We start from the raw sequence: 22,167 nt of genomic DNA on the forward strand, positions 1-22,167 counted from the left end.
TCCGACTTCAGCTCAGGTCATGATCTCGTGGTTTGTGAGTTCAAGCCCTGTGTCAGGCTCTGTGGTGACAGCTCAGAGCCTGGAACCTGCTTTGGATTCTGTGTCTCCCTCAATCTCTGCCCCTCCCCCGCTCGCACTCTGTCTCTCTCTCTCTCTCTCTCTAAACTAAAAGAAAATTTTTTTGAAATACCATCTTGCCTAGTACTGTCCCCCACCCCCCAGAAGATGAGGAAACTGAGGCTCAGAGAGGCGATGTCTCTTGGCCCCAAGCTGCTTGATCTCCTCGACATGTGGCAAGATTCCTCGACCTGTTGCTGGCGTCTTCTGCTTTTCTTCCCTTTTTTGTTTTTTGTTTTTTCCCCAAATCAACCACTATTCCAACTCAGCCTTTGGAACTTCATCGGTGTCTCGGTGTGCCCTGGTCCCTAAGAGCAGCAGCAACTTGCCAAACGTTTCCCCCACCCCACTGCCATTGTCCCCACCGCCAGCACTGCGGCCAGCATCCTTGTCGCGGCCACCAACCGTCACGAGGAAGTCGCCGTCTACCTAAGGCGAGCCTGTTGGAAGATTAAGGTGGGTCGAGACAGGAAAGGTAGGGCTGGAGTCCCCTCAGCAAGGGGGGAGTCCGTCCTCGCTGGCATGTCCCTCAAACCATGGGGAGGGTCAACAGAGAGGCACTTCTCTGTGTGCCAACAATTCTAACTGTAGTATTCCTGGCCTTCCCACGGCTTGTTCCTCCACATCTCTCTTGAGCCATGTCCTCCGTGTCCTCTTTGGTCCATCCCCCTCACTCTCTAGCCCCCTCCCTCCTTCTTCCAGCTTCTGCCTGCCTTCCTTCTCTTTGACGCCCCTGTCATTGCCATTAATCCCTCCCCCCCGCCGTGTGCAGCTACAGAAATGTCAAACTCCTTTACACCACATTCCAAAAATTTTTAAATTTTTTTTAAGTTTATTTATTTATTTTGAGAGAGAGAGAGAGAGAGAGTGAGCAGGGCAGGGGCAGAGAGAGAGAGGGAGAGAGAGAGAATCCCAAGCAGCCTCCACTGTCATTGAGGAGCCCCAACACACTGTCAGGGATCGAACCCGCGGACTGTGAGATGGTGACCTGGGCTGAAACCAAGAGTCAGATGCGTAACTGACTGAGCCACCCAAGCGCCCCTCAAAAATTTTATTTGGCCCCCTCTTCCCCTCTCATGAGGTACCTCCATGCCTTTGTCCCGCACATGACCCTGCTCCCTGCCCTGTTTGGAGGTCACGGGGCCGGGCCCTACCTTAGACTTTCATACATCCGGTTGAGCTCCTTCAAGTTGCTCTCTAGCAACTGGGCCTGCTGTCTCAGCCTTTCAGCCGACTCTGCCTTTGCCCCCTGATGCAGGTGCTTTGATTCTTCCACAAGGTTGGCCACATCCACCAGAAGGGAGGTGCCCACGGTGCCCACGTCCATGATCCGGGCTCCTCTGATCATTGCCAGAACAGTGCTTCCAAAAACTTTCTGCACCCGCTTGTCACTTCGAACTGAGACTCTCCCAGCTGTCATGAACCTCTTGGCACAGGCTGCTAAGTGAGGACTGGCTTTGGCTAGCCTGATGGCACGAACATTCTTTCCAATGTTTCGCAGGACTTGCACGAAGCTCTTTGTTACGGAAAACATTCGGGGTGTGTTCTGACACAGAGCCTTTGCAATGGTCTTCCCTCTGTTATCGCCAGCTGATGCCAGGCGACCGGCTTTGGCTTCCACGGACGATGTGCTCGAGTACTCCACAATGCTGCTGGACACAGTGGTCACAGCAGATGCTGTTCGCAGCCCGACCCCCGTTGCCAAGAGTGACAGACTGATCCCTGATGTCACAGGTGCCAGACCCAGGCCCAGGATGGTCAGGACCCCAGACATCACGCTGGCGGAGCTGGCCACGATGTTGGAGATGGTGCAGCCCCTGTGTACCTTGTCAACCTTGTCCGCCAGCTTGTGGAGCTTTCGTATTTGCCCCTAAAGCTCCCGTTTCAACCGGGGATACTCGTTCAAAAACCTCTCCTCCAGGTGGTCTCTTTGGATCCTCTCTCTGCCCTCCATACACAGGTCTGCCTCCAGCTCACACAGACCTGCGTGTAGCACATCTGCCTCCTCCCTGGAAAGGTGAAGGTCAAGCGATTAGGAAAAGCTTAGCTGTCAAGTGGGCTTGATTCGATCTTTCCCGCATCGACCGCAGAACGTGCCCTACAAATCAAATGGACAAGAGTTTGACAGATGCGAAGAATGTTTCTTGCCATGTGACACACGTTCTGTACCTTGCTCGTGCTCCATAACACATACTCAGCCAGGGAATGAATACGTGCTCCTCTTCAGATGCTCTAAGTGGGAGGCATGTTTTTAAGGGTATTTATTTATTTACTTCGAGGGGCGGGTGGGGGGAAGGAGGAGCAGAGGGAGAGGGAAAGAAAGAATCCCAAGGAGGGTCTGGGCCATTGAGATCACGACCTGAGCCCAAATCAAGAGTCAGACGCTCAACCGACGGAGCCACCCGGGCGCCCCAACTGGTAGGTATTCGGGAAAGATGGCTTCTCGCTCAAGGGCAGGTCAACACTCTCAGCGCCACAGTGTTTGTAGATGAACAAAGGGAAGTGGCATTGGAGCAGAAAAACCTTCGTTCGGAGAAGCTTAGTGTGTACGGAAGGATGAACCTTACCCACAGAGAGGTCTGCCCTCTGCCCTTGGCTACTGGGAAGTGACCTCTAGGCCCCTGCCTGGAATGGTAAGGGTCCTAGAAGGATAGGACTGTCTTCCTTTGCCTGGGCCTTTGGCCTGACATCACGATGTATGATGGGGGCTTTGGGTCATGTGCTATCGGTTCTGACCTACAGAGGCACTAGAAACTAAAGGCATGGGTGTGACCTCAAGGAGGGGCTGGAGATGACAGGTCAGCCATGCAGTGAATGTCATTGGGCCCCCATAAAACTCTAAAAGACTCTCTCCTTGATCTTCTAGGCCCTCTTTTTGACTAGGTGCAGTGCCTATGTAGCCTGTCGACCTTGGCCTTTTGTGTCCTGTCCGTGACAGCCTATAGTGCCCAGGCTTCGCAAGAACCCTGTTAGGTCAGTTTAATGAGAATCTTCCCACTCTTGATAACGGATCACCTTTGATATCTGATCGAATCCCACCTTTGATGTGGAAGCTCTTTTTTTTTTTTTTTTTATTTACTTTGAGTGTGAGAGAGAGCATGAGCAGAGGAGGGCAAGAGAGAGAGCAAGAGAGAGAGAGAATCTCAAGCAGGCGCCTCGCTGTCAGTGCAGAGCCCGGCACGGGGCTCAATCTCGCGAACCATGAGATCATGACCTCAGCTGAAATCAAGAGTCGGACGCTTTCCCGACTGAGCCACCCAGGCGTCCCTGATGTGGAAGCTCTTGACCTGCCTTCAGCAAGAACGCTGCTGGGTCCGTTTAGCAAGCGTCGTCCACCTTCTTCTCTTAGTGATTTCTCATCCGCCGCCCCCGCCCCGCTCCTCGGCTATAAATCCCCAGCTCTGTATCCAGAGCAGAGCCTGATCTCCCTTCTATGGCCACAGCCCTGAATTAAGTCGTCTTTTTAATCAACGTCAAAGTGTTTTCTCTCACAGTGTGAGCTTCCCTGGTGGGCCATGCTCCATTTGCACTGTCACAGATTGAACGCAGGATGGTCACGCGTCCGGAGGAGGACGACGGAAGCTTCGCATTTGAAACCCTCCCAGACCCTTCCCCATGCGTCTCTCCCCGTGGCCACCTGCACCCTTGCCTGGAAGACAGCGTGACTGAGTGTGACAGCTCTCAGTGCGCTCTGTGAACACTTTCAGGGAATCATCCAACCTCACGGCGGTTTGAGGACCACAGCCCAGTGACTGCCCCAACTGACTGAGAAGCAGGACGTCCGTTACCCTGGTTCCCCCCAGACTCTTCCAGTTCACATCGTTGACTCCCGACCCACCACCCAGCACCCCCAACCTCTCAGGTGTCATCAGCCTAACTCACACCTTAGCTGGTGACAGCTTCATAGGCATGCACATCAACGCCATGTGCAACTTTTATGAAATTGCTTAAAAATATGAGAGACTTGGAGAGCCATCTGTATGAAACCCTAAGCCTGAAAAGACCGCATTTGGACAAGCTGGTGGAGGAAGTACTTTCCCCTCTGGTGGGGACTTGTGCGTCTCCCCAGAATTGAGTACAGAATTAGCAGCTGCCCCCTGTGATGCCACTAGTTGTCACAGAGCCACGTTGGCTCCCACTGGTCTGGGGCCGCTCTACGTAGAAGAGGATAGGGGCGCCTGGGTGGCTGAGTCGGGCAAGCATCCGACTTCGGCTCAGGTCATGATCTTGCGGTTCGTGAGTTTGAGCCCCACGTCGGGCTCTGTGCTGACAGCTCGGAGCCTGGAGGTTGCTTCGGATTCTGTGTCCCCCTCTCTCTCTGCCCCTCCCCTGTTCATGCTGTCACTCTGTCTCTCAAAAGTAAACATTAAAAAAAATTTGTAAGAAGAGGAGAGGCTTCCAAATGGTGGTCAAGACCCCCCAGCTCCCAGGCAAAGTATGGAGGAGACAACACCCTTCCCCGCCATGGCCCTGCATGCCTAGTGGTGAGGAGATTAAAGAAGGAAGGGAACAAATGTCCCCTCTCCCTCTCCCAGGACCTCGAGTTTTGTGCCGAGAGCTTCACTCAGTCCTAGCCTTGCTGCCCAAGTTTACCTAGTCCTCCAACCTAGACTTCCTCTTGTCCATCCCGGCCTTTGGACAAGACGATTGCCCTTGGGCCCCCACCTTTGACCTTGCAGTTCATGCTAAGGCCTTCGCCATAATCTTATCAGGATGAGTTACTGTTTACATTGAACAAATGACTAATAGACTACACACCCAGAAACACAGGGCTGGACAGAGATAGAGTCTGGATCCAACACAGCTTGGTCCAACTCCACTCCAGTCTCTCCACCTCGTGGGCCAGCAGGATCCTGCAGTATTCATACAACTCCTTAGATGGGGAGGGAAGGCTTTAGTCCAAATGCCCAGGGGCACAGACTGGTACGTCAGCGTTCTTCAGACTGGTCCCTCATCTCCAGGAAGAAGACCCTTGGCCCCTGTCTCTTCGTGGCAATCTTCTAAAAAGTTAACATTGAGGCCCCTGGGTGGCTCAGTCGGTTGAGCGTCCAACTCTTGATTTCGGCTCAGGTCATGATTTCATGGTTCATGAGTTCGAGCCCTGAGTCGGGCTCTGGGCTGACAATGTGGAGCCTGCTTGGGATTCTCTCTCTCTCTCTCTCTCTCTCTCTCTCTCTCTCTCTCCCTCTTTTTCTCTGCCCCTTCCCCAGTTGTGCTGTCTCTGTCTCTCTCTCAAAATAAACAAGCTTAAAAAAAAATAAAAAGTTAACATTGATTGAGCACCTACTATGTGTTGGTGACAATGCCAAGCCCTTCACGTACATTATCTTGGTTTCTCCCCGATAAAATTGAACAGATGAAGAAACCAAGGCAGAGATAGGTCTGCTTTAGGTTCAGGCCCAAGGTCACCTAACTTGCCCTCTGCAGGTCTCATCTCTTCTCAACCCGAGGCCATTCCCTGCCAGCAAATGCCATGGGAGACGTATTCCTCACAGATTGTTGAGAAGGAGCACACTCAACCCCAGCTCGAGGATACTGCCACGCGGAGATCTGGGGACCACCTTGGGGCATCCCCGGGGGGCTACCTGGACAAGTTGGCCTCAGCCATGAAGCTCTCCCAGGCTTCATGGTCAGTCAGCAGGAGATGTAGGTCATCCCAGCTCACTGAGTCCTGGAAATACTCAATGATATCCTCCATATCGCTCTGTGGATGGGGAAAGAAAAGAAAAAAGTGAAGAGTTGTTTTGTTTTTTCTTCTTCCTGCTTCGCTAAGGGAGAGAGGAAACCGGGGCTTAGCTGGAGGGAACCCACAACACTAAATCTGTGTATTCACTGCAAGCTGGCCTAGGCAGGGGTATTGAGGTGAATACCCTCAGGCCTCGCCTCAGCTTTCACATCTGATATGTCGGGGGCTTATTCCTGAGACATGGGCAGGTGGCAGCCGGGGGGTGCTGGGGGAGGGGAGGTTTCCACCTGGAGCTGACAGGGTCCGTGTAGAAGGGACAGCAACGAGACTCAGGGCCAGCACACTGTGTGGCAGGTCCCGGCCCAGACCACATACACACATTATATTTGATCGTTACAACAACATAAGAGAATATTCTCATTTTACAGGTGAGGTTAGGCAAGGCACCCCGGGTCACACGGGTGGGAGGTGGCCAAGGCCACCCTGGGGTCCAGTTCAGTGGCCCACCGTCCCTCGCGGACCAGCAGTCAGGCCGGCCGCAGGGCGAGAGCTGGAGGGAATGGCTTGGTAAAGCCCCACAGTCGTCCCCAGCCGGGCTGGACAGGTCAAGAGGGCAGGAGAAGCCTCCAAGGTGACTAGTTCAGGACTCCCTTCTCTCCTTCCCCCCTGCTGTCCCCCACCTCCTGTGGGCTGTCCCGGCCTCACTTCTGGGTCATTGGATGGGCGGCAGGGGGAGGGAGGAAGTGAGCACCTTTGCCATGACCCTGAGAAGAGGACAGGAGGGAGGGGCCCCTATGGACTCCCGGACCAAGGGTGGGGGCTCCCCCTTGGTCCCTCTTGAAGGGCCCAGGACACTCATCAGTCCCTCATCATCAAGGGACTGATTCTGCTGTGGGTTAACTCAGCTGGAGGCACTCCCCCAATTCCGGGAATCATCTGGAAGGTGACTACCTGGGTAGAGCCCACAGGCTTCTTGGGTATGGTGCCAGCAGTGGGATCTCAGACTTTTCCCCCCAGCTTGCGTCTGCGTCCCGGTCGGAAGGAGGGGTCGCTTCACCCTTGAGAAAGGGAGAACAAATTGTGCGGTCAAGTGTGAGCCAGCGGTGACCACAGGGAGCAGCAAGGGGCCAGGTCCCTGGTAGTTCCCTCTGGGAAGGTCACAAATGCCAAAAGGGACTTAACCTGATATGTCCGTCTGTCTCCTGGCCTCTACTGGCTGCTATTTAAGGAAGGTTACTCACCTCACTCCAGCTTGTTCCCAAGCCAGGTCACAGTCCTGCTGTCCTGTTGGGGCACAAGGAGAAGACAATCAGAGAGGGAGACTGCCATCTGAGAAGCTATAGAGGCAATAAAACCAAACACAGAGGAAAAGATGGGACGGAATGTTCTAGAAGTTACTCGAGGTCAGGCACATCTGTGTTGATTAACTGACGATAGCTAATATGGATCAAGTATCTAGGAGGGGCAGGGCTCCTTATGGTTCCCTCACTGATTAGTCACACACACTCCATGAGGGGGTGCTCTTGGGGTTGCCATCTTATTTTGTTTTAAGGTTTGGGGCTCCTGGGTGGCTCAGTCGGTTGAGCGTCCGACTTTGGCTCAGGTCATGATCTCACGGTCTGTGGGTTCGAGCCCCGCGTCGGGCTCTGTGCTGACGGCTCTGAGCCTGGAGCCTTGCTTCGGATTCTGTGTCTCCCTCTCTCTCTGCCCCTCCCCTGCTCACATGCATGTGCTCTCTCTTTATCTCTCTTTCAAAAATAAATAAAACGTTAAAAAAAAAAGTGGGATGATAACATGAGTTAAACTAGAATAGAGTGAACTCTAACCTTCAACAGATATATTTCCTAGCAATATGTCACCCACTCACATAGGCACCCGTGGGTGTTTCTTACTCAAAGGTAGCAAGACTCTTTGGGGGGGAAACTGAATTCCTGGATTCCACGGGTCTGCAATGTCCACACTCCAGGGGGCAAGGATGATTTCAGGGAGGTTCAGAGCCGTGCTCAACAGGGCACCCATGAGGAAGTCCCAACAAATTACATAATAATAATAGATAATGATCATTATGATCATGTTTAATTGGGCCAGGCTGAGTCATTGAAAAGCCATGAGTTCCTAATAATATTCAAATGAGGGCAAATGAGACAAAATATACAAAAAAAAGGTAGCTATAAAGGTGAAAAAAGGTAGTTATAATTAATCTTAATAAGAAAGGGAGTCTTAATATATATGGGCATTTTGGGGGCACCTGGGTGGCTCAGTCAGCTGGTTGAGCAGCTGACTTTGGCTCAGGAAGGAAAGGCCAGGAGGCACCTGCATGGCTCAGTCAGTTACACATCTGACTCTTGATCTCGGCTCAGGTCATGATCATGGTTCATGAGTTCGAGCCCCGCGTCAGGCTCCGCACTGACAGTGTGGAGCCCGCTTAGGATTCTCTCTCTTGATCCCTCCTCTCTGCCCCTCTGCCATTAGTGCTTTCTCTCTCAAAATAAACTTAAAAAATACATATATACCTATGGGCATTTTCCCCCTTCTATTTATTATATGATTGTGATAAGGGACTGAGAAAGAAAACCACAAGAGGCCCTGACATTGGCTGGCTAGCCTGGCACTCCCTCCAGGTAATATTCCCTCCCTTGGCTAAAAAGAATGACTGTTACTTCTCTAGCAAGTTTTGTCCTTGTTCTGTTCTCTCCCTTTTTTTTTTTTTTTTATGCATATTTGTTTCAGCATAGAGTCCAACATGGGACTGGGTCTCATAAACCATGAGATTCATCATGGCCTGAGCTGAAATCAAGAGTCAGATGCTTCACTAAAAGGCAACCGATGGAATGGGAGAAGATATTTGCAAACGACATATCAGATAAAGGGTGACTATCCAAAATCTATAAAGAACTTATCAAACTCAACACGCAAAAAACAAATAATCCAGTGAAGAAATGGGCAAAAGACATGAATAGACACTTTCCAAAGAAGACATCCTGATGGCCAACCGACACAGGAAAAATGCTCAACGTCACTCCTCATCAGGGAAATACAAATCACAACCGCAATGAGATACCACCTCACACCTGTCAGAATGGCTAAAAGTCAACAACTCAGGCAACAACAGATGTTGGGGAGGATGCGGAGAAAGAGGAACACTTTTGCACTGCTGGTGGGAATGCAAACTGGTGCAGTCACTCTGGAAAACGGTATGGAGGTTCCTCAAAAAATTGAAAATAGGACTACCCTACGACCCAGCAATTGCACTACTAGGCATTTATCCAAGGGACACAGGGGTGCTGTTTCAAAGGGACACACGCACCCTCATGTTTATAGCAGCACTATCGACAAGAGCCAAAGTCTGGAAAGAGCCCAAATGTCCATCGATGGATGAATGGATAAAGAAGATGTGGCGTATATAGACAATGGGGTATTACTTGGCAATCTGAAAGAATGAAATCTTGCCATTTGCAACTACGTGGATGGAACTGGGGGGTATTATGCTAAGCGAAATTACAGAAAGACAAGTATCATATGACTTCACTCATGAGGACTTCAAGACACAGAACAGATGAACATAAGGGAAGGGAAGCAAAAATAATATAAAAACAGGGAGGGGGACAAAACAGAAGAGACTCATAAATATGGAGAACAAACTGAGGGTTCCTGGAGGGGTTGAGGGAGGGGGGAGGGGCTCCATGAGGAAGGGGGCACTAAGGAATCGACTCCTGAAATCATTGTTGCACTAGATGCTAACTTGGATGTAAATTAAAAAAAAAAGAAAAAAAAAAAGAGTCAGACGCTTAAGCTTAATCGACTGAGCCAGGCATCGCCCTCTGTCCTCTCCTGGAATAGATAAGATTACTGAGACACGCACTGATAGAAATGCCCCCCCTTTCGGCAGCACAGCACCCCATCTAGAGCGGCCCTGTTTCCTTAAGAGCCTCCCTCAAAGCCCAGATCCTAGAATCAGTTCTAACGCCCTCTTCCTCAACCACAGGAGTGTGCCTGGCGGCTTCAGGCTGAAGGGCACGGAAGGTAAGGGTGTGGATCTACACGGTGGGTATCATGGGTTCTACCGAGGAGGAAAGAACGCACACAGGCAGCTGTCAGGGGATCAAGGCAGGCCCAGCAAGGGTGCGGCCGGCTCCCAGCAGGTTATCTTCCTCTGTCCAAGCCACTGCTGCCCTGGTCATTTGCTGACACTGATCCGTTTCTAGCTACTGATCTTTGCTCTCAGCCTTGATGTTAACAACAAAGTAATGCTCGCGGCCTCTGCTGCTTTCCAGCCCGCCAGTTCCCATGCACCTCCACCTCCTCCCAGGCCACCGGCCTCCCCCCCCACCCTGCTGCCTCTCATGTCGGGGCCTGGACACCAGGTATGTGTTTTCTGGGCGCCTCTGCAGCGACGGGCGACTGTCCGGCCCGGCCTTGGCCAAAACAAGACACAAGGGGAAGTCGGTTTAGGGGGGGTCTGGGGCCTTCCTGCTGCAAGGGACAGGCGGGAGAGGAGATCTGGCTGGCTGCCTTCTCCTCCTTCTGCTTTGAATGCTGCATGACCCTGGGAGCCCAGGCCGCCAAGTGACATCATGAAGCATGAGCACCAGAGGCCAGGAGGACTGCGTGGGTAGACAGAACCAGACCCTGGATGACACCAAACGTTTGCAGATGTGTCTGCACCCTCGGGCTCATCCTTCCCGTCCTGTGCTGTTCTTGGCCTGGCCTTGACCCTTGTCTTGGGTGTCTGCTGGGTTTTGATCCTGGACGTTGCTCCCTCCTGCTTGGTTCGTACGTGGCGGGGGGGTCCTCACTAGCCTGCTGACTGGTCAGTTCCCGGCCAGGTTGTGGGGAGGAGGAGAAGAGAGGGGCCTGTCCCGTGCGACGACGTGGCCCAGACCGGGAGCCCTCCCATCCTCACCAGCTCTAAGCTCTCCAGATGCGGTAGGGCAGAGGTTCTCACCAAAGCATCTCCCTGCAAGTGGCTGCGGGATATCCTCCTCGGGTAGGGAAAGGGGAGGTGAAGACAGCACCAGGTTCAAGCTCCTTAGCCTGGCGCCCCATCCCCCTGTCGCTGCTACTCCTGTCTTCCTCGTTGCCTTGGTCCAGGCACCCTCACGGACCCCGAGCTTCCTTGCTTTTTTTTTCTTTTTCCTTTCTCTTTTAAAATTTTTATTTTAAGTAGGCTCCATGTCCAACGCGGACCTTGAACTCACAACCCCGAGATCAAGAGTCGTTTGCCCTACTGCCCAAGCAGGTCCAATGTTCTGCCCCTTGCTTCTGATTAACCTCAGCCTCCACACCTGTGCTCAGGCTGCTCCCTCCCCCTGGAAAGCCCTTCCCCACCCTCCTTAACTTGTAAACGTTGATCTGTGCTTAGATGCCCAGCTCAAAGGCTCCCTCCCCTGCCTGCTTCTCCCCCGACCCCTGTTACTCTCCAGGCTCTCCTTGCCTGCGCTCTGTCCTCTCCGTGGTTCTCTGTATCTTCTGCAGCCTTCTGTTTCCTCCACTCTGAGCACGCAGAGGCCCTGTCTGTTCCCTGCCACATTTCCTATTCTGCCCGGGGGCACCCTCTGCCCTCCAGGGCACAGCCAGGCTAAGATCTGGGGTGTAGGAGTCACGGCACACCCCAGTTTCATTCACCGTTGAGTAATTTTCTTTGTTTTTCTTGTCTATCTTGACGAGAAGCTCTTTCTGGCCGAGAACAAATAAGACTGTGCCTCAGGTTTGATACAAATTACCCTATTGATTTAGTGCGCTTTTGACAGGCCTCTCAGATTTCTGAGAGTTTCCATTCACTTCTTGGTGTCTCCGTACTCCAGCCATAATATTTTTATATGAGGAGACAGAGGAAGAGGAAACCGCAGAAAAACATGGGTGTTCCGATGCCTGAGACCCAGAAAGTGCCTTCCAAAGCCTCCCCTCCCCCCAGGGTGGCCAGGCCAGGTGTGGATGTCGGGCCCAGCTCCCTCCAGCCTTAGCCCAATTTTGTTCACTAACTGCTGCCCGTTGGGGAGAAGGGTGGAGGCCGCTTCCTTACTGCTCCTTGGAAAGCACACAAAAAAAGCCGTGTTCCTTTGGATTGCAGTGGCAGCCATTAAAGACGTTCTGAAGAAAGAGAAGGAGTGGGAGGAAGGGGGGGGAGGAGGAAGAGGAAGAGGGAGAGGAGGGGGAAGGGGGGGACAAGTAACATCTGGGAGTAGGAGGAAGAGAAGGAAAAAACCAAAAAGCTTGTACAAACTCAATCAATCAACCCCAACAATGGGACGCCTGGCTGGTTCAGTGACTGGAGCGTGCGACTCTTGCTCTCGGGCTTGTGAGTGCAAGCCCCACGTGGGGCATAGAGATTACTTAAAAAAAATAAACTCTTCAAAAATCAATCGCTCAGTCCCAACAGAACCCATACGTAAGCTAGAAAGAAAAAGCTACAAATATCCCGGAAGAAATGTTAAAATAATAATGATGTTGAGTTGGGGCTAACTTTTCTAATCAAGATGGAAATCCCAGACCACAAAGGGAAAGGTACAGCTATCTGACCTGCTAAAAATGAAAAATTGCAGGGGCGCTGGGGTGGCTCAGTTTGTTAAGCGTCCCACCCTTGGTTTCAGTTCAGTCATGATCTCACTGTTCATGGGATCGAGCCCCACATCGGGCTCTGCACTGACAACAAGGAACCTGCTTAGAATCCTCTCTTTCCCTCCCTCTCTCTCTCTCTCTCTCTCTCTGCCCCTCCTCCGAGCGCCACAGGTCTCTGACTTTCTCAAAGTAAATAAACTTCAAAAAAAAAAAAAAAGGAAACTTGCACAGGACACCTTAGGAGACACGACTGATGGATGCTGAGAACAGACAAGAGCGGGGCAGGCATGATACGCGAGAGATCCTCCAAATCAACATGAAAACACTGAAGCCAGTTTTTTAAAAGATGTGAACAAACAGTCGCCAGGGGAAGGGACTCGCCCAGGGTCACACGGCTCTTGGCGGGCAGGGTGGAAGGGAACACCAGATGTTTGGGGAGAAATGAGATTTTAACGACCACATACTAGGTCTGACTCGGCCTGTGTGAACACACAGGGGTAAGTTCACGCCCCCACAGTCGTTCCCAGGAGTCCCCAGCTTGGTGTTTTAAGAGTATAAAGGTGGGACCGTATCACAATGTGGCCCTTGTCACCCCGGCACTGCCTCCCTTCTTGCTGACAGGGGCACCCACGCCTGCCTCTCCTCTTACTGCCCCACGGCACGCGGAACAGAGGGCCCGGCGCGGGGCAGCGGGGGAAGCCCGGACGTCCTGCTCTGTCTCCCGGTCCAGGCACCCTGGGCCAGAAGGTCCCTTTCTGGCCCTCAGTTTCCCCGCAGAGCCTGGCACCCAGCAGGTGGCCCAGAGACACTGTGGGTGACACGACCTTGAGTCCTTGATCGTTTGCATCTCAGAAGAAATGCTTTGCCAGTCAGGTCACCGCAGGGAGAGGCTCCCACTCACCTGCCCTCCTTCACCTCCTCTGCTTCCTCCAAATTCCCCAAAGGGATGAGCACCCCTGCCCACTCCCCACACCTTCCCCCTCCCCGATATCCACCTCCCTCCTGGGGTCTGCTCAGGTCGCAGGCAGTCTGGAACCTGGGATGAGCAGTGCCCCCCTCCCTCTCCACTGTTTCGGGGCACGGGGGTGGAGGGGGAGAAGTCAGACAAACCCGGCTTCAAATCCTGGCTATGCCGCTCTTTGGGGGCACGACCTTGGGCTAGAAATCCGAGCTAGGATCCCTCTTCCTTCAAGAGCTGTTTGGAGGGTGAGTAGAGGGGCAGGGGTTCCCACCCTCCACACTTACCAAGGAATCATCTTCTGAGCTGAACACCGTCCGGCTTTTCTTTAGCCGTGTGGACCCAGTCACCTGCGGTGTGTGTAATTAACACACAACTCCGGGCCCAAATATATATGGGACTGAAAGGGAAACTGAAAGTCTCCATTTCAGAGCCACTCAGGATGGACACACACAAGCACAGGGCCCGTCCCACCCCCTCAAGTAGGAACCTCAGATTTGACGTTCCAGGTCCTTCTGGCCCCAGCCCTTATTGCCTTGGGCTTCTGGAAGGAAAACCTGCCGCTGAGGGACCGAGGAACCCTCAGCCAATGACCCCTTGCTCCCGCCCCCACGGGGGTCTGTCCCCAGGCCCCTCCTCTCTGCCCCACCCACCTCACTTCTGGCATTATCCACCTCCCTATCGCCAGCACTTAGGACCGACGCCAGACATACCCAGATGCTCGCTGCACATTTGCCGTTTTGCGGCTGCTTCAATGCCATCCCCGCGTGGCCTCTAGGCATTTGGGTTGGCAGATCCTTCGCCAGGATCACCTGCTTCTACCACCTGGAAAAATCAGGCCTATACTTCAAAGCCCGAATCTAGCATCACCTCCTCTGAGAAGCCCTCCAGCCTCCACGCAGGCAGAGTCCGCTGTCCCCTACCGTGCTCCCGTGGCACCGGGTGGGAGGAGTCTAAACCCGCGGCACGCATGCCACCCTGCCACGGTGTCCGTGTCTCCTCTTTGGATCTAATCAGGTCTCACCAGACCTGTCGCTGATGGCAGGGACAGCCCCAGTGCCCGAGGAGGCCCGTCCTTGGCGGCCAGTGCTGTTTGCAGGACAGGGCTGAGGCCAGGCTGCTGTTTTCTAACCTCTGCTTAGTTCTGCTTGACCACAGACCTCTTTCTAAGCGCAGGACTTGTCCAGGAAGGCGAGTGTCAAGAAATGGAAAATGAAAGCAGGAAGCTAGGCTTCCTCCCTTGTGTGGTTCCGGGGGGACGCATGGACACAGGGCTGGACGGTGGGCCCGGGACGGGTGTGAGTTTGCAGATGAGGAAACACGACTGAGGGGAGAGGGGGTGGCTTGCGTGCAGCAGCTCAGGGCAGGGCGGGGGAGGGAGCCAAGCTCAAAGGCACTTTGTCACTTCGACCCTTGACACTTGCTTCGAGTTATGTTTTGTCCACCTCTGCTTGTTTCGTGATCTTCTGGTCATTTTTTCTGTAATTCCCCTTCCTCCTGATTCTTCCGCTTGATGGCCAGATAAAAACCACTGTGAGGTACAGAATTCAATGAACTATCCATACACCCGCGGCCTGATTATCTACTGAGGACGCAGAATGGATTCCCAACACGGATGGACTCCACCAACCAGGCTGGGGTTGCAGACACGTCAAGTGAGGATTAGGCATCTTTTGACTCCAGGGATGTGTGCTGAGCCCCCCCCCCCCACTTGGGGACCCTAGAGATCTAGCGACTATAAAGTAGGGCTCAACTTGACTCCCAAGATCACAAGAAGAGTCACCCAGGATGACTCCAGTTCCAGAGTGGGGGTGGCGGGGGGGGGGGGGTTGGGGCAAAATCGTTGGTCAGCAAGCAATTTCAGCCCACTGTAAAGGTAATCCCAACTCAGTGGGAAAGGGACCCTAACATTGCTGAGGGAGGTGTCCCCCAGCATCATCTGGTGGAGGCTGGGGGGAGTCAGCAGGCGGGCACACAGCTAGCACCCCCACGCAGTCTCTCCATCCCTTGGGGAGGCAGGCTCGGTTCAGCCACGCTGGACATTATGACTTGTATGTTTCAGTGTACCTGCTGCCAAAGCGAGCACTTGACTCGTATGTTTCAGAGCAGGGACCCCACCTCCTGGTTCTCCCTTTCTCTAGGGACAGTGGCGGGGGTGGGGGGGTGGGGAGTGGGGAGCTGTAAACTGGGCATGTGACAATGGGGACATCTGGAGTCATCAGGGTGGCTGGCAGAGACAGACATCTTAGGATTTCAGAGTGTGGTGAATGCATCCATGCTGATGGCACCTGGTCACTCGAGGGACGTGGAAGGGGAGCCACGGGTCTGGGTCATGCGTTGCAAGGCCGTTAGCACCACGCAGTGGACAAATGCTATTTGCCTTTGCTCACATCGGTGGTAAAATCGGGCGCCGAGTAGCAACTGTCAAGTTCAGGAAGGCTTACAACAAAGTATGAAGATGACAATTCAGGGTGCCTGGGTGGCTCAGTCCATTAAGTGGCTGACTTCGGCTCAGGTCATGATCTCGTGGTTCGTGGATTCGAGCCCCGCGTCGGGCCCTGTGCTGACCACTCGGAGCCTGGAGGCTGCTTCCGATGCTGTGTCTCCCTCTCTGTCTGCCCCTCCTCCGCTTGCTCTCTCTGTCTCTCTCTCTCTCAGAAATAAACGCTAAAAGAATTTTTTTTTTAATTACAGACGACAAACTCAAAAGCATCGTCTTAATAATTGTATGTTGAAGCCAAGGCAGGTAGACGTGTGGTTAATGTTAATGTGTGTATGAGGTTTAAGAGAATTGGACGCATTCTCAGAGTGAATAAAGCAGCTTTTGGATTCCAGTTGAAAACAGGTTAATTGCGTAATCAATTTAGATGAATGATTTCAAGTCGGAAAGTACTGAGGGTGTTGCAAATAAACTTCAGCCCAGAGGAAGCAGCTTCAAGTTCAGCAGGTCCCCAAACAGGATGAGTAAGCCATGGTGGGCGTGGGGATGGGCTGTGAGAGCCACATCACCAGACATTTCCCGGGCGTGTGTGTGTGTGTGTGTGTGTGTGTGTGTGTGTTGGGGGGGGGGGGGCCGAGAATCAACCTCTACCCCCAGCAGTCAGGAGATCGAAAAGAAAAACTTCTTGAAGACGTCTTTGCAAAAAGGTGACTTTATTAAAGCATGGGGACAGGACCCTTGGGCAGAAAGAACTGCACTGGGGTTGTGAAGGGTAACTCATTATATACCTTCCGGTTGGGAGGGGGTCAGGGGTAGAGTATGTCTCTAAGGAATTTTGGAAGCCAGGTTTCCAGGACCTTGAGGGGCTAGCTGTTGCTAGGGAAACACCATTTATCACCATTTAATAAAACCTCAGTCATGAGACCCCCCCCTCAGATGCATATGGGGGGCATAAGCTTGGAGCATGATTGCCAGCATATATCCTGGGGCAGCTGACATAAAGGAAGTAGACTTCTAGGATCCTCGAGTTTGGAACAATGTTAAGCCAAGGTTCTCTTTTGCCCCAGCAAAGTGTCATCATCAAGGGAGCTGAGCAACTAGAGGGAGGTCACTCTGTTGGTTTCCAGGACTTGGCAATGGGCTGTAGACAGTAAGGGAAGTTAATTTTTCACTTGCCTTAGTTTCCCACATGGCAAGCACTTAAACCCCTTTCCTTTGTTCTTGGGTAGCCAGGAGTGTCTGAGGAATATCACACAGATCCCACCTGGGGGCGGGGGTGGGTGCTGCCTTGTACTCAGCCTGCCTTATGCTTCCTCATCAATAGCATCTAGCTGCTGTGGAAAACAGTATGGCGGTTCCTCAAAAATTTACATATAGGTGAACATCGGGCAAAAAAAATTACCACACGACCCCGCACTTCTGCTTGGGGGTATACACACAAAATAACAGAAAGAGAAGCCTCCAAGAGCAATTTGTATTCCCGTGTTCAGAGCAGCATTACAATATCCAAATAGCGGAATATCCAAGGATGGACGGGTGAGAAAAACACGGTCCACCCACACGGTGGGATATTATTCAGCCTAAAAAGCAAGGAAAGCCGGACACCTGCTGCAACATGGATTGAACCTTGAGGGCATTATGCTCCGGGAATAGGCCAGTCACGAAAGAGAAAGATACTGCACGATTGCGCTTAGATGCGGAACTTGGTCACATTCATAAGGACGAAAAGTAGACGGTGGGTGGGCGGCGGGTGGGGGCCAGGGGCTATGGAGGGGGTTGTGGGGAGCGGGCGTTTGAGGGGGCAGAGTTTCGGTTCTACAGGATGAAAAGAGCTATGTGGACCGATGGGTATTTTGTGTCTGGTCTCGGCCTAACTGATAACCAATGCTGTGGTCGGCACGGCCTTTTGGTTCTCATTAGGACTGCAAGGTGGCCCGCAGCAACGACCAGCGAGAAACTGAAAAAAATACGGGTTTATTGCTTACCAGACCAGGAACTTGATCAGCACATTTGGGATCACGCAGCAAGTTCACGGGTAGAGAAAGCGCGTGTACAAGGGCCTGGGCTTCTGCTTTTACTGGGGCTGAGGGTGGGGGCCTAGGGTTTTGAGGGCTCGCTCTTTTCTTTTAATGTTTATTTTGAGAGTGTGCGCGTGCATGCATGGGGCGAGTGGGGAAGGAGAGCAGAGAGAGGGGGGCAGAGAGAGAGAATCCCAAGCAGGCTCCACGCTGTCAGCACAGAGCCAATGTGCGGCTCGGTCCCACGACCCTGAGATCATAACCTGAGCCGAAATCAAGAGTCGAACACTCAACCGACTGAGCCACCCAGGCGCCCCATGGGCTCACTCTTTATTGGTGACTAGAAAGCTTGGGAGAAAACAAAACAAAACAAGCGACCTAAATGGTCAGTTATCGAATTCAACTAAGATTTCTTTTTTTAAAAATATATATATTTTAAATATTTACTCACTTCTGGAAATATAGAGACAGAGTGTGAGCAGGGCAGGGGCAGAGAGAGAGGGAGACACCTGAGGGGCCACCTAAGATTTCTAAGACAAAGAAGCCTCTGGTGGGGGAGACAGCTCCTTATCTAACCGTGTTTATGCAGATAGCCCTCTTTGAAGTGGATGCTCTGGCAATCAAAGCTTAAATCAGAAATTCTATTACAAAAAACACAAACCCACAAAAAAAACAAAAACAAACAAAACCAATGGTGATGCGGTCCCACAGCACAGAGAAAGTGTTTAAAAAAATTTTTTTTAATGTTTTTATTTATTTTTGAGACAGAGAGAGACAGAGCATGAGCAGGGGAGGGGCAGAGAGAGGGGGGAGACACAGAATCCGAAGCAGGCTCCAGACTCCGAGCTGTCAGCACAGAGCCCGATGCGGGGCTCGAACTCACGAACTGTGAGATCATGACCTGAGCTGAAGTCGGACGCTTACTGACTGAGCCACCCAGATGCCCCAGGAATTAAAATTTTTAATGAATTACTTAAAAAAAAAAAAAAAAAAGGACAGGGGCACCTGGGTGGTTCAGTGGGTTGGGAATCTGATTCTTGGTTTTGGCTCAGGTGATGATCCCACGGTTTAGGAGTTCGAGCCCTGCATCGGGTTCTGTGTTGACAGTGCAGAGCCTGCTTGGGATTCTCTCTCTCTCTCCTTCTCCCTTTGCCCCTCCCCTGTGCAGGCACGCATGTGCTCTCTCTCTCTCAAAATAAATAAACTTTAAAAAAGCAAAAAATACAGGGGTCCTGGGTGGCTCAGTCGGTTTAGCGTCCAACTTCGGTTCAGGTCACCATCTCGCGGTTGGTGAGTTCGAGCCGCGGGTCGGGCTCTGTGCTGACAGCTCGGAGCCTGGAGCCTGTTTCGGATTCTGTGCCTCCCTCTCTCTCTCTGCCCCTCCCCCACTTGTGCTCTGTCTCTCAAAAATAAATAAATGTAAAAAAAAATTTTTTTTTAAAGCAAGAAATAAGAGTATAGTTACCTTGATGAGTCCTGAGAAATGCAGTGAATTGTCGAATCACATCGGACACCTGGAACGAATATAACACTGTATATTAACCAGACTTGACTACACGTAAAATGAAACAAAAAACAAACCAGCGAAAGGAATGAATCCTTAAAAGCCCCACCTTCGTGGAAGAGAGTAATGCATGGGCGCCTGATCCCTTTATAAGCTTGGCAAGGCATCTCCACCCAGGACGGTATTCGCTACAGGAGCCCTGCGATGAAAACCTTTCTTCTCCTTGCCTCGCAGAAAACTATGGTTCAGATGGGCGAGATGATTTGCTCAAGAAGTGGGGCGGCCTCCCTGCTCTGGTTTCTTGTTTTCTTTTCTGGCTCCTGCCCTTTCCCCGGAGAAAAGGGGGGGCGGGCCCTGCAGGGGGCGCTCTCTGCGGCCCCCTCTCCACGCAGCCTGTGGCACCAGCAGGAAGAAGAAAGATCAGCATCATCTGGACGAGGGAGGACACTCTCCAGGTAGGAATTTCGTCCTCTGCTTTTAAGAAACAGGGGGAGGCTCCCTCCCTGCCCAGACACACCCGGCCAACACCCTTGAACTCTTCTTCTTCCCCGCTGAACTCGCATTCAGAGCAACCCTCCCCAGCGTCCTCCCGACGGTTAGGAAAAGCCGCCTTCCCTTTGTCTCTCCAGACTCGCGTGTGGTTCGCCATGGTCTGTCCCGAAGGGCGATTCCTCTGCTGTTCCCGAAGGAAGTCATTTCGCGGGTGAAAGAACTTTTGGATTTTTAAGGCTGGCAGCCCAGAGGGAGAGAAATCCTTAAAACCCTCAAGTATTCCAGAAATGTACTTTCCGGCCCTAAACTCTCCCTGTTGGCTCGAGATAAGTCCACGAGACTTCACGTACCGCGAGATCTTGCTGCCCGGTCTCAGCGCTCAGCTGGTGGGGGAGGGGGGCGAGCCCGGCAGTCTGAGCCCCCGATGACGCAGGGCGGCTGCCACTTGGCATCACGGGCTCCTGACCTAGTGCCCCGCCTCCAGGGGGTCAGGAAGGCGGCCCTGGCCTGCTTCCATCAGCGCGCCGTGGCCCAGACTCGGGCGTGTCCAGGTCTCCCATCCGTGACCTGCGCACACTGTGGGGACGCTGCGCAGCCCTGCCTGAATTTGCCTCCCCGATTTTCGCTGCGACTCAGTTTCCTTGCTTTGGGGAAGAGTACGTACCTGACAGGGGTGCTGAGGGGGCGACGAGAGGCAAAATAGGGATGGCGCTCAGCACACAGTAGGTGCTCAGTTAATAAGAACTGATATTTCCTTTATGTAATGTTTATTTTTGAGAGAGAGCGACAGAACGCAGGTGGAGGAGGGGAAGAGAGAGAGGGAGGCACAGAACCCGAAGCGGGCTCCAGGCTCTGAGCCGTCAGCCCAGAGCCCGACGCGGGGCTCGAACTCACGGACCACGAGATCGTGACCTGAGCCGAAGTCGGACGCTTAACCGACTGAGCCACCCAGGCGCCCCTAGTCACAGACTTCAAAAGGAAAACAACCACAGACTCACAAGACAAAAAAGCACGGTCCCGTGTCCCTTACACCCAACTTTCCCCGATGAGGACAGCTCACGTAACCGCAGTCATTGTCAAGGCCAGCAAACGGACCCTAGCTCCACGAACTAGCTGGCAGATCTCACTCAAATTTCACTCGTTCCCGCACACGCTCGTTTTAGACATAAAGATGGTCCTGCGACGTGTTACCACCGGTCCAGTTCAGGTGACCATCGCAACACTCGAGACCCTTCTGTTGCTGCTGGGGCACTCCACAGGACCGACCCTTGAGGGTGACACCTCAGGACGTCCCTAACTCCTGGCGACCGCCGATCTGCTGCCCACCTCCATAATTTGGGCCTTATGAGAATATTTCACAAGCGGATTCGTACAGCGTGTAACCCTTCAAGGCCAGCCTACGAACAATTCACCCAGAGTGATGCCCTGGAGCTCCATCCGGGTTGCTGCCTATATAAATAGCTCTTAACTTTCTGTGGCTGAATAATCGGTCTCTAAAGGAGGGACAGGACCTCGGAGGCCCCTCCCAACCTCCTTCCGCTGTGCCGGGATCCCCCGCGGAACCCCCACGTGTGGAGGTCCCACCTCCAGGAGCCAGTGGCCCTTCCACATCGCTTTGCTCTTCTGCAGGGAGAGTCCTGGGCACGGCTCCCTCGCCTCTGCCCCTGTCTTTCTTTACTCCCTCCTTGTCCTTTTCCAAAGTGCACTCTGTGAACCTCCTTCCCCCTCTGCCTGGTGGGCGGGTCAGGCAACCCCAGGACTGCCCAGCCCTTGTGGGCAGAGGTGGGGACCCCGTCCAGCACTACCCCTGCGCAAAGTGCAGCCAAGTCACGGATCTCAGAGGGGAGAACCGGTATTTGCTGAGTAGCTGCAGGGGGTTGAGTGGGGGGGGGCAGTCCCCTCAAAAGATGTGTCCATGACCTAATCTCTGCAACCCCTAACCGTGACTTTATGTGGAAAGACCTTAGGTCTCTGCAAATCCTCTAAGTTAAAGATCTTGAGATCGTCGCAGGTTGTCCGGGCGGGCCCTAAATCCGATGGCTAGTGTCCTCACAAGAGACACAGAGGAGAGACGACAGGGAGCTGGGGGGAGGGCCCAGGCAGAGGCAGAGATTGGAGGGACGCCTGGAGCCAGAGAGGCAAGCTCTCCCCTGGAACCCCCCAGGAAAGGGCAGAGCTAAAAGGAGGAAAAGCACCCCCAGCCCTTGGGTGGCGCCCCCTCCCCCCCGCCCCCAGCTCTGTCATCTGCCGGGCCTGCGAGTGTCCTCGCTGGAAGCTCACAGCCTTCCTTAGCAACCGAGGTGGCCAAACAGAGGTCCCGGGACGCTGGCGGGCGGGGCAGCCACTTGGGTCCGCAACGCTGACCAAGGGGGTGGGTGCCATGGCCCTTCTCTA

General features: G+C 53.0%; 1 protein-coding gene across 1 annotated transcript; it reads right to left on the bottom strand.

Moving 5' to 3' along the window:
* Window positions 1-970: 970 nt before the first annotated feature.
* LOC113602739 (apolipoprotein L2-like) lies at window positions 971-13,920 on the bottom strand. The gene is given in 5 exon segments (XM_053226746.1): window positions 971-2,126; window positions 5,703-5,821; window positions 6,755-6,861; window positions 7,045-7,087; window positions 13,607-13,920. Coding segments are annotated over 2 exon segments (972 nt in total). The 5' UTR covers window positions 5,816-5,821; window positions 6,755-6,861; window positions 7,045-7,087; window positions 13,607-13,920; the 3' UTR covers window positions 971-1,267.
* Between the last annotated feature and the right edge of the window lie 8,247 nt (window positions 13,921-22,167).

This window comes from Acinonyx jubatus, chromosome B4 (assembly GCF_027475565.1).
Source record: "Acinonyx jubatus isolate Ajub_Pintada_27869175 chromosome B4, VMU_Ajub_asm_v1.0, whole genome shotgun sequence".
NCBI classification, from domain to species: Eukaryota; Metazoa; Chordata; class Mammalia; order Carnivora; family Felidae; genus Acinonyx; species Acinonyx jubatus.